Source organism: Lepus europaeus, chromosome 2 (assembly GCF_033115175.1).
Source record: "Lepus europaeus isolate LE1 chromosome 2, mLepTim1.pri, whole genome shotgun sequence".
Taxonomy (NCBI): Eukaryota; Metazoa; Chordata; class Mammalia; order Lagomorpha; family Leporidae; genus Lepus; species Lepus europaeus.
The window spans coordinates 8040475-8055116 of NC_084828.1; the positions used below are offsets into that span (position 1 = coordinate 8040475).

At 39.7% G+C, this 14642-nt stretch overlaps 1 protein-coding gene across 7 annotated transcripts in view; it reads right to left on the bottom strand.

The window, feature by feature from the left end:
* TTC3 (tetratricopeptide repeat domain 3) overlaps window positions 1–14642 on the bottom strand; it is a 123823-nt gene that overhangs the window by 98016 nt on the left and 11165 nt on the right. For 4 of the 7 annotated variants that reach the window (XM_062205098.1, XM_062205117.1, XM_062205107.1 and 1 more), the window contains exons 3-10: window positions 13901–13943; window positions 13436–13586; window positions 12225–12312; window positions 10110–10163; window positions 7778–7898; window positions 5200–5285; window positions 3809–3903; window positions 3092–3154 (exon numbers count right to left, since the gene is read on the bottom strand). The exons of 2 other annotated variants lie outside the window; for them this stretch is intronic. In XM_062205098.1, coding sequence (XP_062061082.1) covers window positions 3092–3154; window positions 3809–3903; window positions 5200–5285; window positions 7778–7898; window positions 10110–10163; window positions 12225–12312; window positions 13436–13586; window positions 13901–13943 — 701 coding nt within the window. Of the gene's footprint in view, window positions 1–121; window positions 245–1542; window positions 1771–3091; window positions 3155–3808; window positions 3904–5199; window positions 5286–7777; window positions 7899–10109; window positions 10164–12224; window positions 12313–13435; window positions 13587–13900; window positions 13944–14642 lie in introns of those variants that run through there. One more of the 7 variants, XM_062205124.1, reaches the window with a different exon arrangement.

The following is a 14642-nucleotide window of genomic DNA, read 5'->3' on the forward strand; positions in this document are numbered from 1 at the left end:
CGTTTCTTTACTCTTACAAACAGTGCTACAATGAAGACTCATACATATCTTCGTGGGTACACATGTGAGAGTTTGGAGGGGACGAGCCTAGAGGTTGGCTGCAGGGTATGCACATCTTCACCTTGTCAAATTCTCTCCAAAGTGACTGTACCAATTTACATTTTCTCCAGCCGAGTATCAAAGTTTCCTTTGTTCCACATCCTCTCAAACACTTGGTATTACGAGGTTTTTAATTTTTGCCAATCTGATGGGTATGAAAGAGAAACTCACGGTTTTTAATCTGCATGTCATGTAAAGATAATAATTTCCTCATAAATGCTTATTTGGATCATTTACTTCTTAAATTTTTCAACTTTCATATTCTTTTATTCTACCATCACTTCTCATAGTGACTAGTAGCAGAGACTCTGCATCAAGGCCTCCTGGGCTCAAGTCTGGCTCCATCACCTCCACCTAGTATCTGGGAACACTTTGCTGGCCTCCCTAGCCTCATCTAAAAAGAGGCAGCAGGGTTCTACAAGTGGTACACATGAAGTACACAGACCAGTATAGTCACGCTGTAATGTGGAGTAGCATTATTTTACCCTTTTAGATATTAATCTGGTCAACATTCAATCTTTTCTTAAGGTTCCAACTGTTATTTCCTAATATTTTAGGATCAAACTATTTCGGAAGTCTTAGCATTCATGACTTTAATCCTCTTATTTATCTTTTCTAGTATTAATTTAAGATGTTCTACTTCTTTTCTCCTTGGGCATCTCAATCCTTGGCTTCACAACAGCAGACAGGAAGCCTGGTCTTGTGGAACAGCTGAAGAGTACATCCTTGCCCCATGGGAAGAGGCTGGACGCTTTACCCCTAGCTGTCCTCACAGCTGCTCAGTCAGATTCAAAACATCTCAACCTCAGTAACTCAGCTACAAGCCCTTCTCATAGCACAGATCCTCCTGTGCCAATGGCACATCTCAACTACTGGCAACACGTTCTAAGTATCATCATCTGGTCGCTTGATCAGGAGTTATATATATGGTGGACTCAAACATTACAGCTACACTGCTTAGCAAATCATAGAAACACTGGTGTGGCATAAAGCTTCCTCCAATAGACAGGCATCCACTACTTACTGGTGACTGCCTAACAAGGAATGAGGGCTTAGTACTGCTGACAACCTGGAACGTACGTGCAGATGGTATTGCACCACAAGCCAGACTGTCAGGAAGGAAGTCCAAGATGGATTCACCACCCTGCTCCTGGCCTTTCACTCATCAAACTGCCTGGTGTCTATATTTCTAGTTTGAGTAACTTCCTGCAGAAGCAGGGTTTTAGGACCCTAGGATAGGATTTTAGGGATCTTGCGTGTGTATCTAGCATTCAATACTCAAAAAATTTTGAAAACAGAAACACCCTGGTCTGTCTCTCAGCTCTTGGAGCTAAAGAGTGGATGACCTCTTGCCAGGTAGTTTCAGATCAGCACCTCAATTTTCACAGGATGCTAGCCAAGTTGCAAAACTATTAATCTGATCTTGAAAGCATGTAAATTCACCTTCAACAGCATTGAGAATCTGCAATTCTGGACCTAGCCAGAGGCAATAACCTAAAGACATTTGCAGCTCATTTCTTGTCAGAACCAGTTGAGGACAGTGGCATTGATGGAAGACTGTGTCAAGCCCATCCATTCCTCTAGTCTAGATAGCCTCGGTTTATCCACGGCTTAAGCCATGTAAAAGCTGCATAACTTTAATACAGCGGTATTCTCCAAGGTGGTTGGATTACTGGTGATTTTTATTTTCTTCTTTTTAAACTCTTGTATTTTCCAAATTTTCTACCATGAGAATGTTTTCTGTTTATAATAAAAGAAAAACACAATAAATGTTATTTTTGAAAGCTACATACTTGTAATACACTACCTTCCCCACCCCCAATCCCACATGCCAAAATAAATGCTTTCACTGGAAAACAACTGGTAACAGACTCAATTGATATGAAAAAGTCACATAAAAAACTTGTATGTGAAACCCCAAACTGTACTTTCAAAGAATATTTTTTTTGCTATGAATAGGAATGTTACTCAGATTTTTCTCTACTTCATCACCTAAAATTAAACCACATAAGAAATTACTCTAAGTACTGAACACCAGGAAAACACTTTCATTCAAGAAACAGGTGTCCTGTTTCTTTATGGACAGTGAGAACTGTGTGACTTATCAAAGTTTCCCTTTTCATTTTGGGCACAGAAGGTCAGAAGCAAGAGTGCCTTGTAACCAGCACTGATGCCAGAGTCTATGCCCACACAGATCGGTCCTGAGCATTGCAGCCTCAACTTGATTTCTAATCTGCTGTGTTCTGAGTATTTCTACTGTGCAAGTGTGTTCTTGCATCCATCCTAAATCCTTCTTCTGTTAAGGCAGGATATAATTAAATACAATAGTCTAATGGCTTAACGTTAACGCTCACAATGTACATCCTAAATTTTTTTAACTGAAGGACAATGGCATCAAGGTGCAACATCTTTGCCAATTCTTCTCAGCTAATAAGTAAAAACTCAGCTCAAATTTAACATAATAAAAATTATGATTCCACCCTCATAGTTATACCATTAAATATATATAAGCTTTCTTTCACTTAGGAAGGACATTTTATGTAGTTTTTTTCATACCAAAACAAATAGTAGGAAAATTACAGCAAAAATGCTTCTTCAAGAACTATACAGATTAATTAAAAGGGCACAAGATGATAACACACACAGAATTTGACATCATCAGGCAAGATCTGGGCTCAATTCATGGTACCACCACCACTTGCAAGTTGTATCAGTTGATCCACACATAAGATGTGGAAAGTAATATTACCAACCTATTTAAGGGTGAATGATACTTGATATATATAAAGCACTTAAAAAAACACACACACATTTGTACTGAATCAGAATAGTTGCTGCTGTTATTATACAAAGCCTACAGCGCACCTATTTTAACCACATATCTCTGCCAAAGAACTAGTCAAGGATTTTTGTGCATCCCTGTAAAACTGAAATGTTTCCCCAAATGGGTATTTAACGTAACTGATAGATGGGAATACTTTACCCAACTTACCTAAACTGTCCAGTACGAAGAAAACAAAGAGCTCGGTTACCATACAGAAGATGGTTTTCAGGTCTTAAAAAGAAATAATATTTAGTCAGTAAAGCATATTATATCTGAAATAATCAAAACTCACATGGAAAACACATGGCATGGAGAATCTTCATAAAACTTCTCATCTGTATGGCAGAGCAGAAAAAATAAAGGATCTGGGAGTCTTAAACTGGCTAAGTCTCAGTTCCTTTACTTCCTAACTAACTCGCTTCAAATCAACCTAAGCTACATTGTATTAAAAATGAAGAAAATTCTATTTGCTATGTCTAGCTCAGAGGGTTATTGTGAGGATCAAATTATATAAACTAAAAGTTCCTTCACAGAAAGCAAAACCCCTGACTGGGTGATGCCCTAAGTATTAGAAACCCTAACAACTTGAAAGGAATTAGCTGATAGCAAAATAAGAACAAGGCAGGACTCTGTATCAGAAAGCTTGAAAGAAAATAGTACAGAGGAAGGAAATCCACCATTCTGCCCAACTTTCTTGAATTACATTACTGATCAGTACTTTTTAGAACATCTTTAATGCATCTAATGCCTAATGACGAGAACAACTAATCTGCATAGAAAACTGGAAGATATTCTCCAGTTCTTCATCTTGGTTTTATTTCTCCTAACATTCTAAATTTATCTGCCACACTAAAAAAGAACCCCTCTTTGTTGTTTTGCTCTTACCTATATTCAATGGCTCTGGTGTAATAGATAATAGCTATATCAAATCTTCCCTTGGAAAACTCTTCATTTCCTCTCAGTTTCATTAGTTCTCCTTGCTGAGAAACCAAGGTAAAAGATGATCCATCAATTAGTTTCAAAGACAAGAACCCAAAACCTAGAGAAAAATGAATCTGGCTCTCTATCTTTGATATCATAAATAACCAACAGGATTATTTATGTAAAAATGATAATGCAATATCCAGTATTTTGGTATATATAGAAATCTGTCTCTAGTGCCTCAACACTAATTCTGTTAAAGGAATACTAAAAAGAAAACAAAATCATCACATTCTGAATAATTATTACACTTTGAGAAGAGACACATTCTGAATAATTACTAAACATTTTTTCTCTTTGTGAAGTATTTGGCAGGTCTGCTTTTAAATGTACTTTTAGTATGGCAGACTAAAATAACATGCAATGAATAGATTAGGTTAGCAAATGTTATATTATTCAAGAAACTGTAGTGCTTAAAAAAAAATCAGTAAATCAGGACATGCACTCGGCATAGCAGTTAAGACACCGCTTGGGATATCCACATCCCATATTGGAGCGCCTAGAATCAAGTCCCAGCTCTTTTCTGATGCTGGCTTCCTGCTAGGGCAAACCCTGGGATGCAGCTAATGGCCCAAGTGCTTGGCCCCTGCCACTCATATGGGAGATTCACATGGAGTTTCAGGCTCCTGGCTTCAGGCTGGTCTGGCCCTCTTGCAGCCATTTAGGAAGTGATCAAGAGATGGAAGAGCTAGCTCTGTCTTTCTCTCTTCCTTTCAAACAAAAATAAGTAAAATTTCAAATGCACATATGTATCTGAACAAATAACATACAGGAAATGTTGATTAGATTAACTGCATGAAAATCAGGTGGCAAGAATATATGAAAGATGCTATAGATATAACAAACTTTTCAAACATTCAAGGTTTTTAAAAAATAGATAATTAAAATATAATAGACCATATACTGGCTTTAGTCAGAGAATCCAATAGAACACTAAATACTTTCCTAAATCATTTTCTAAACATTGAGTTAAAATCATATTTCCTACCAATGCACTGCTTGGCCTATGAATTACATGTGAATAAACTGTTTCTACAGGAAATTATATTTCCCAAACTAACTACAAGCCTTCAGATGAACTGCTTTAAAATCAACAGAAAAATCTGATGAAAATACTATTTCTTCTTTAAAAAGAAAATTTCAACTAAAACTTTCAAAATTTTCTCTCATATTATTCAATTGTACAACTGAATTCAATTGTTCCTTGTATTATTACAGATTTATTACTTCTTCTAACTTAAAAGTTCTAATGGGAAAATATTAAAGCATATTTATAAGTAAGTATTTATCCTCACCTCTATACAGTCCGCACAATTTCGGGTTTTAAATTCTTCAAGCAAATTGAAGTTTTCTGTTACAACTTTAGTTATGTGATACTTGTCTAAATTTTATTTTTAGGAGAGAGTGAGAAAGAACACATGTTAAAAAGAAACCCATAAATTGGTATTAGAAATATTTTAATTCTTAGGTTAAGCAGGTGAGTCCATGAAGCTCACTGTATTTTTTACTTCCTAATTAGCCCGTTTCTTGTACTCTCTTGTGTGTATTAAATAATGCATCTTTTTTACAAAACTGTTAACATGTTAACAGAAAACAGCAAATGAATTGTTTGTTGTGAATCTAATCAGTTTTTTATCCAGCAACTAAGAAACACTTGTTTTGTTTTGTTTTAAGATTTATCTATTTGAAAGTCAGAGTTACACAGGAAGAGAAGGAGAGGCAGAGAGAGAGAGAGAGAGAGAGAGAAGTCTTCCATCCGTTGGTTCACTCTCCAATTGGCCACAATGGCCGGAGCTGTGTCATTTTGAAGCCAGGAGCTTCTTCCGGGTCTCCCACGCGGGTGTAGGGGCCCAAGGACTTGGGCCATCTTCTACTGCTTTCCCAGGCCATAGCAGTGAGCTGGATCGGAACTGGAGCAGCCAGGTCTCAAACCGGTGCCCATATGGAATACCACCTGCAGTGCCGGTTTAACCTCGCTACGCCACAGCACCAGCTCCTGTTTATTTTAATATTAGTTATAATCATAGCTTCTGTTCTGTTGTAACATAACCTAAACAGGCCTCACAATTGCTCAAGTCAATTCAAAAAATATTCTCAAGTACCTACGGCATACAAGACATAATGTTCAAACAAAAACTCAGTATGTATTTTATAGAACAACTGAAGAAGGCAAAACCCCTTTATACGATATTTTTTACTTTCTTGAGTGAAATGTTACAATGAGAAGTTATTTGAAACATCATTCTTATAAAATATTAACAAAGTATTTAAGGCTGGTGCCACGGCTCAATAGGCTAATCTTCCGCCTTGCGGCGCCGGCACACCGGGTTCTAGTCCTGGTCGGGGCACCAGATTCTGTCCCGGTTGCCCCTCTTCCAGGCCAGCTCTCTGCTGTGGCCCAGGAGTGCAGTGGAGGATGGCCCAGGTCCTTGGGCCCTGCACCCCATGTGAGACCAGGAGAAGCACCTGGCTCCTGCCTTCAGATCAGCGTGGTGTGCCGGCCGCAGCGCACCAGCTGCAGCAGCCATTGGAGGGTGAACCAACGGCAAAAGGAAGACCTTTCTCTCTGTCTCTCTCTCTCACTGTCCACTCTGCCTGTCAAAAAAAAGAAAAAAAAAAAAAAAAGAAAGTATTTAAAACACAGTAGATAACAAAACTTCCCAAAAGAAGTTTATCAGGCCCCATCTTCTGCATTTTAAGCTGATACATAAGCATAAGAAGTAATTAAAAAAAAAACTGTGCAACAAAACTATAGTTAAGCCTCTAGCCAAATACAATCATTTTCAAGATGAAAGGAAAATTAAAGATTTTAGAAATTAAGATTCAAGAAAAGGGTCCAGCGCTGTGGTGTGGCAGGTAAAGCCACCAGCCGCCTGCACTCAGCTGCTCTACTTCCAATCCAGCTATATGCTATGGCCTGGGAAAGCAGTCGAAGATGGCCCAAGTCTTTGGGTCCCTGAACCTACATGGGAGACCCAAAAGAAGCTCTTGGCTCTTGGCTTTGGATCAGACCAGCTCTGGCCATTGTGGCCATTTTGGGGAATGAACCAGCAGATGGAAGACCTCTCTCTTTCTGCCTCTGCCTCTCTGTAGCTCTGCCTTTCAAATGTCTGTGTGTGTGTGTGTGTGTTATATAAAAAAAAAAAAAAAAAAAGTGCTAACATTCAGGAGCACATGTTAGGTGCAGGGTAAGCCACAACTTGGAATGCCTAAATTCCACATCAGAGTGCTAGTTCCAGTTCCAGCTGCTCAGCTTCAGATCCAGCTCCCTGTTAATGTGCCTGAGAAGTAGCAGATGATGGCCCAAGTGCTTAGTCCCTGAGGCCCAGGAAGGCTACTTGTTTAGCCCTAGCTCTTGCAGCCATATGGTGTGTAAACTCTCTCTTTACCTCTCTTATCCTGCCTTTGAAATAAGTAAGTAAATAAATATTTAAAATAAGTAAATAAGTATTTAAAAGAAAAAAAGTAAATAAATATTTAAAATTCAAATGCTTTAAAGAAAAGTATTTACAAAGGAAATACATAAGGCAGTTTCTTCATACATAAAAAGATCAGCAGATTCACCCAGGAAATACAAATCATAGTTTCTATTACTCCTGCTTATGAATGAGAACAAAGGAACACAAGTTGTGATCTCTTTCTTTAAACAACTTAGGATATTGATTAGAGAGGATTTCAAAAAGTGTAAAGTCATAAAAATCATTAAGACTGGAAATACATAATAAAACTAAACACAAGGTAGTGTTTTCTTAACTAGCATTCTAACAAAAGAAAAACTTTTTTTAAAATCCTAAACCATATTAACTATACATCCCATTTTGTCAAATAATATTTTTTAAAAATTAAGTAACAACTTAAAGCACTTATACTTACATTCAGTAAAGAAAACACTTAACATAGGCCAACAATTGTCAATTGATCCTAATTTAGGTAGAATTGTTACATCGCCTGTATATTTTATCCAATTTATAGCTTCTTCCATTGCCAAGATTTTCTGTTTCAAAATGAGGAATGAAGAGTAAGATTTGGGTGTATATGGTTTTATAAACTTACACAGCATTTCAGAACGTTAATGTACGTCTTGTACAACGCCTCATGTTTGCATTACTCAGCACACAACCTAGAGTAGCTGGACTTCCATACAAGTTTACAGAGTCTGTGGACTCAGGTTACCACAGGCCACTTCAGAACTCAGGATGCTTCCACATTATTACAGACCTGGAAGTTGAGGTCTCCTACTTGGTCAGAGGCTGTCTGTCCTAAGTAGCAGGAGAGTACACTAATGCAAGGTGGAAGGGTTCTCCAATCTCACCTAAACTAGGACCGCCATCCCCAAGGAGATTAAGGTTCACCAAAGGGATTATGTACTTTATAGGGTCTATGGCAAATAGAAGAATAAGACAAACAATAGAGGAGGGAGTGGCTGGGCAAATAGGTATTTTGTGCAACAATCTTCACAGAGGGTCAAGAATTCAAAGAAGGGACCCACGCTGTGGCGTAATGGGCTAAGCTTTTGCCTGAGGCGCTGGCATCCCATAAGGGCACCACTTTGAGCCCTGGCTATTCCTCTTCCAATCCAGCTCTCTGCTATGGGCTGGGAAAGCAGAAGATGACCCAAGTACTTGGACCCCTTCACCTGTGTGGGAGACCAGGAATAAGCTCCCAACTCCTGAATAGATCAGCCCACTTCCAGCTGTTACGGCCATTTGGGGAGTTAACCAGCGGATGGAAGACCTTTTTATCTGTCTTTCTCTCTCTCTCTGTCTGTAAGTCTACCTTTCAAATAAATAAATAAAATCTTTAAAAAATAAAATAAAAGAGGGGACAGTGCTGTGGCGTAATGGGCTGAGTCTCCTGCAGCACCGGCATCCCATATGAGCACCAGTTCCTGTCCTGGCTGCTCCTCTTATGATCCAGCTCTCTGCTATGGCCTGGGTTGGTGGCAGGTAGGGGCAGGAGAGGATGGCTCAGGTGGTTGGGTCCCTGCACCCATTGGGAGACCTGGAGGAACCTCCTGGCTCCTGATCAGCCCTGCTCCAGCCATTGCGACCTGTTGGAGGGGTGAACCAGCAGATGGAAGATTTCTCTCTGTCTCCCTCTCCCTCTCTTTGTCTCTAAAACTCTGCCTCTCAAATAAATAAATAAAATTTTTAGGAAAAAAAAAAGATTTCACAGAAATGTTATTCATTCTTACATCATCTGAAATTAACTTCAGAAATTAGACAAATGAGGTTTCAATGCATCACACTTAAAGGATACATATAGAGGCCGGCGCCGTGGCTTAACAGGCTAATCCTCCGCTTTGCGGCTCTGGCACCCTGGGTCCTAGTCCCGGTTGGGGCGCCAGATTCTGTCCCGGTTGCCCCTCTTCCAGGCCAGCTCTCTGCTATGGCCTGGGAAGGCAGTGCAGGATGGCCCAAGTGCTTGGGCCCTGCACCCACATGGGAGACCAGGAGAAGCACCTGGCTCCTGGCTTCGGATCAGCGAGATGTGCTGGCCGCAGCGGCCATTGGAGGGTGAACCAGCGGCAAAAAGGAAGACCTTCCTCTCTGTCTCTCTCTCTCTCACTAACCACTCTGCCTGTCAAAAAAAAAAAAAAAAAAAAAAAAAGGATACATATAGATGTCCAAGTCACCAGAAGCATTAAAAATTGATTTTTCAGGATGGGTATTTGACCTAGTGGTTAAATTAGGACACTTGTATCCCTTATGTCAGCAGGTAATATTTTTACAATGAATTGGGTCCCTGCCATCAATGTGGAAGAAGATTGAATTCCTGACTCAGAGACTTGGCTTGGTCCAGCCACAGCTGTTACAGGCATTTGGGGAGTGAACTAGTGGATGGGAACTCTTTGTCTCTCAAATAAATAAATAGATTTTTCATCATATCTGGAAATTACCTAGTAATCATATATCAAAAAATATTCATACTAGGGACCTAGTAATTTCATTTGGAATAAAATATGCCAGTTAAACATCCTAAAAGAGAAAAAGGAATCAACTTATAATAGAGGCTCAAATTACACTACATACACAGGCAAAAAAAATGAAATTGAGGCAAACTCCCAAATAAGGAAATCACTTAAGTAAAATAGAGAGATAAGCACTATACATAGTACATGTGAATACAATGCATAGGAAATGAGCTGTGATATGACTGCCATTTATCACAGTGAGTGCACTGGGTTCCCAGCGTTAACACTTACATTTTCTATTTTATAACCAATTCTCAATAAGCCTTCAATAAGGAACGGATCATTCTGCAAAATAAATAAAAAACAAATGTTTCCTTATTCAGTAAATTACATATGAATTTTCTAATGGAAAAAATCCTGCATTTTAAGAATACAATCATATAGTACATGACAATGCTTTCAGTCAATGATGCACCACATGAAAGATGGCTGTCCCTTAAGATTACAATGAAGATGAAAAACTCCTATCAACTAGCTACAGCAGAGCCATCCTAACCTCAAAGCACAACATACCACTTCTGTGTGAGGTACTACTGCTGGTAAGCAAACCTACCACACTGTCTGCTGTATGAAAGTAAACTACATGGGGGCCAGCGCTGTGACGCAGTAGGTTAATCCTCAGCCTACAGTGCCGCCATCCCATATGGGCACCAGTGTGTGTCCTGGCTGCTCCTCTTCCAATTCAGATCTCTGCTATGGCCTGGGAAAGCAGTAGAAGACAGTCCAAGTGCTTGAGCCCCCGCACCTACATGGGAGACTGGAAGAAGCTCCAGCTCCTGGCTTCAGATCAGCACAGCTCCAGTTGTTGTGGCCACCTAGGGAGTGAACCAGCGGATGGAAGACCTCTCTCTCTCTCCCTTTCACTGTCTGTATTTATTATTTAATTACTAAGTAATAATCCTTTTTTAAAAAGTACACTACATGTATTTGTGTCCACTGCATAATACTTGATAATAACATGACTATGTTACTGGCTTATATATTTACTACATTATACTTCTTACCATTACTTTAACAGGAGAAAGTTTCCTGTGAGAGTATGCTGTGGTACACTGGCAGCAGCCACACACATCTCCACTGCATTAAGCGACTGATGTGAACCATGCAAAGTTATATAAGCACTCCTGGGATAGTCGCACAACAAAATCACCTAACGATGTATTCCTCAGAACGGATCTCCATCACTGAGCGACACGTGACACTACCACACGTACACACAGTACACTGTCCAGAAGCACTTGCATGACTAATTTACCCCTAAAGAACCTTAAAACAAGAACTGAGAAATAGTTTTCCCTGGGGATCTGGTGATAAAATGATTTCACGTAACTTTTATGTGTGTAGATTTTTAAAGCTCATTATACCTAGATATCTACCAAACCCCACTAGCTAGTGAGCTACTGTAAAGGATTATCAGCAGGAAATAGACATCAGACAGAATACCTTTCTAAATTTAAATTCTAATGTCAATAGTACCAAGAACAAAAGGGAAAAAAAAACCTCTTCACACAAGCACTAGAACAGCTCCTCAAACCTGTTCTGATAAAGTCTACCCCAAAGAGAAACTATCTGGTGGTGGCAGTGGTGTGCTTATGTCAAAAGACAGAGCCTATGACTTTCAGGCCTGTGACAAAGGTTTCTGTGAACCAGGGTCCACTTTCATCTGCAGCCAATTCCAATTCCTATCCTTTAATGACACAAAGATGTCCTGCTCCCCATCAGAGCGTATCAGAACCACAACAGCAGCCATCTATCTACCTGATCTCTTCAATACTAAGCATGCACTCATGGACAGCAGAATAATCTCAGGTTAACCAAAACTACAATCATTACCTGTTTATTGCTATAAACTGGCAGGATGGGCCTGACACAATATAAATATCTATATTGTGAGGTTGGTGCTGCGGCATAGTGGGTAAAGCTGCTGCCTGCAGTGCTGGCATCCCATATAGGTGCTGGTTCAAGTCCCAGCTGTTCCAGCTCTCTGCTATGGCCTGGGAAAGCAGTAGAAGATGGCCTAAGTCCTTGGGATCCTGCACCCACATGGGAGACCTGGAAGAAGCTCCTGGCTCCTGGCTTCGGACTGGTTCACCTCCAGCCATTGTGGCCTTTTGGGGAGTAAACAAATGGATGGAAACCCTCCCCTCCTCCCCCACTTCTCTGCCTCTCTGTAACTCTATATTTCAAATAAATAAATCTTAAAAAAAAAAAAAAGACTAACTCATTGAATCCTCCCAACCCTTTACAGGGAAGGGGACTATTATTAAAAAAAAGAAAAATACATAAACAAATAAGTATCTATATTCTTTTAAATGGGGTTGGGGGAACCTCCTTTCTACCACTTACCGCAACTTTTTTTGCCAAATCCACAATATCTTCCATCAGCTCAAGATGTTGTAATTTCTTCAAACTTATCTCAGAAGCACAAGAATTGCTTAAAGACAAATTCATTTGTTTAAAAGTTTATAGATTCTCATATACACAAATTCACTGATCTTTATGCTTGACCGTAAATTTCAACTGAAAACTATTTGAAAAAAATTAAGTTCTATCTTTCTTCACTCTAGGTAACCATCAGTAAGCTATTTATTAAGTTGACACAACACTGTTTCTCTTTTCCCTATATCTTTTTCTCTCTCCTGTATTGCAACACTGATATTTATAAACAAATATATTAATTTTTCTTCAGATTTTAACTACCATCTCATAATATAGAATTTCATTCATTATAATGTTATGATTATCCATTCCTATACAAATCTCAAGTACTTTTTCCCCACCCTACTCAATAAAAGTAAAGCTTAACAATATACAAGAATGAGACACCAGGACAGGCATTCAGCCTAGCAGTTACGATATCCCATATCAGCATGCCTGGGTTTGATTCCTGGCTCTGGCTCCTGATTCCAGCTTCCTAGCAATGCAAACCCTGGGAGGCAGTGGTGATGGCTCAAATAAACATGCTCCTGACACCCGTGTGGGAGACCAGGATTTGTTGCCAGCTTCTAGCTTCAGTCCTGGCCCAGTCCCAGTTGTTGCAAACATTTGGCAAGTGAAAGAGCAGATGAGGGATCTCTCTCTATGTGGTTCTCAAATAAATAAAAAATGAATAATTTTTTAAAGGTGGGAGGGAGCAGGCATGTGACACAATTTTTAAGTCACTGCTTGGGATACCTGCACCTCGTATCAGAGTCATAGTGTAAGTCCCAGCTTCTGATCTAGCTTCCTGCTAATATTCGCCTAGGGGAGGCAGCAGATCCCTGCCACCACCAGGTGGGAGATCCAGAGTTCTGGGCTCCTGGCTTCAGCCTGGCCTGGTACCAAGAATCATGGGCATTTGGGAAGTAAGCCAGCAGACAGAAGATTTCTCACTCTCTCTTTCTCTTTCTCTCTCCCCCTTTTTCTCTGCCTTTCAAATAAGATGAAAATAAACAATTTCTTTAAAAAAAATTTAAGTAAAGAATGAGACAAAAAATTTCTAGCATACTTGGCATTTCACAGTACTGGGTAACATGCTTATTCTGTTCATACAAAATGAGTAACATCCAGGAACTTACGTGTTCTCCACACAGGGATGCAATCGTGATAAAACAGAACTGTGTGGATGTTGAAACAGAAGTGGCCAGAAGAGGTATACTTTAATGGCATCACAGTAATCTTGTAGGATAGAAAGGGGTTTACTACACCATATATTGCAGATGTCAAATTCTTAATAAAAAGAAAGAAGTTTAAGATTAGTATTTGTACCTCATTTGAAAATGAATCAACATTGTTTAACTGAGAAAAGGTAAAAATGGATATAGAAAGGCAAAAAGACCAAATGGATAAAATGCCTTATCTATAAAATGTTAAGAATAATTAAGTGTTGGCTAAAACTCTATCTTAACAAAGAAAGGTTTTGGTTTCCAGTATAAAAAACATAGTAAGAATAAATTTTTATTAAACATGTAGATCTGTCACATTGCTATAACTGAATGGATAGGTCTTCCAATAAATAAACATCAAGACACCAATGTACTCACCTAAATTTCTTTCACTTTGGGCATAATCTTTATATTGCTTTCCCTAAAAAGAAGAAAATTCTTTTTATTTGTATTTGGTAAAATGCAAAAACACAGTTCTTGATTTTTTGATCTAAAGATGATAAGAACTAAACCAAAATTTTTCAGTACACATTTACTTACATACTTTGAACACATCTTCAGTGAGTCTAAATTCAAGGCCCTTCTCATGGTATTTCCTCTAATTCTTTTGTTGTTATTGCTATTATTTATCTTTATTTGAAAGGTAGAGTGATATGGAAAGAGATAGAGCAAGATCTTCTATCCAGCGGGTTCACTCTCCAAATGTCTGCAGCTAGGGCTGAACCAAGCCAAAGCTAGGAGCCCAGAGCTCCATCTGTGTCTCCCACATGGATGCCAGGGACCCAAGTCCTTGAGTCACCACCTGCTGCCTCTCAGGGTAACATCCGCAGGAAGACGAATAAGAAGTGAAGCTGGGGGGCCGGCGCCGTTGCTCACTCGGCTAATCTTCCACCTGCAGCGCCGGCACCCCGGGTTCTAGTCCCGGTTGGGGTGCCAGATTCTGTCCCAGCTGCTCCTCCTCCACTCCAGCTCTCTGCTGTGGCCCAGGAGTGCAGTGGAGGATGGCCCAGGTCCTTGGGCCCTGCACCAGCATGGGAGACCAGGAAGAAGCACCTGGCTCCTGGCTTCGGATCAGCGCAGCGCTGGCCTTGGCAGCCATTTGGGGAGTGAACCAATGGAA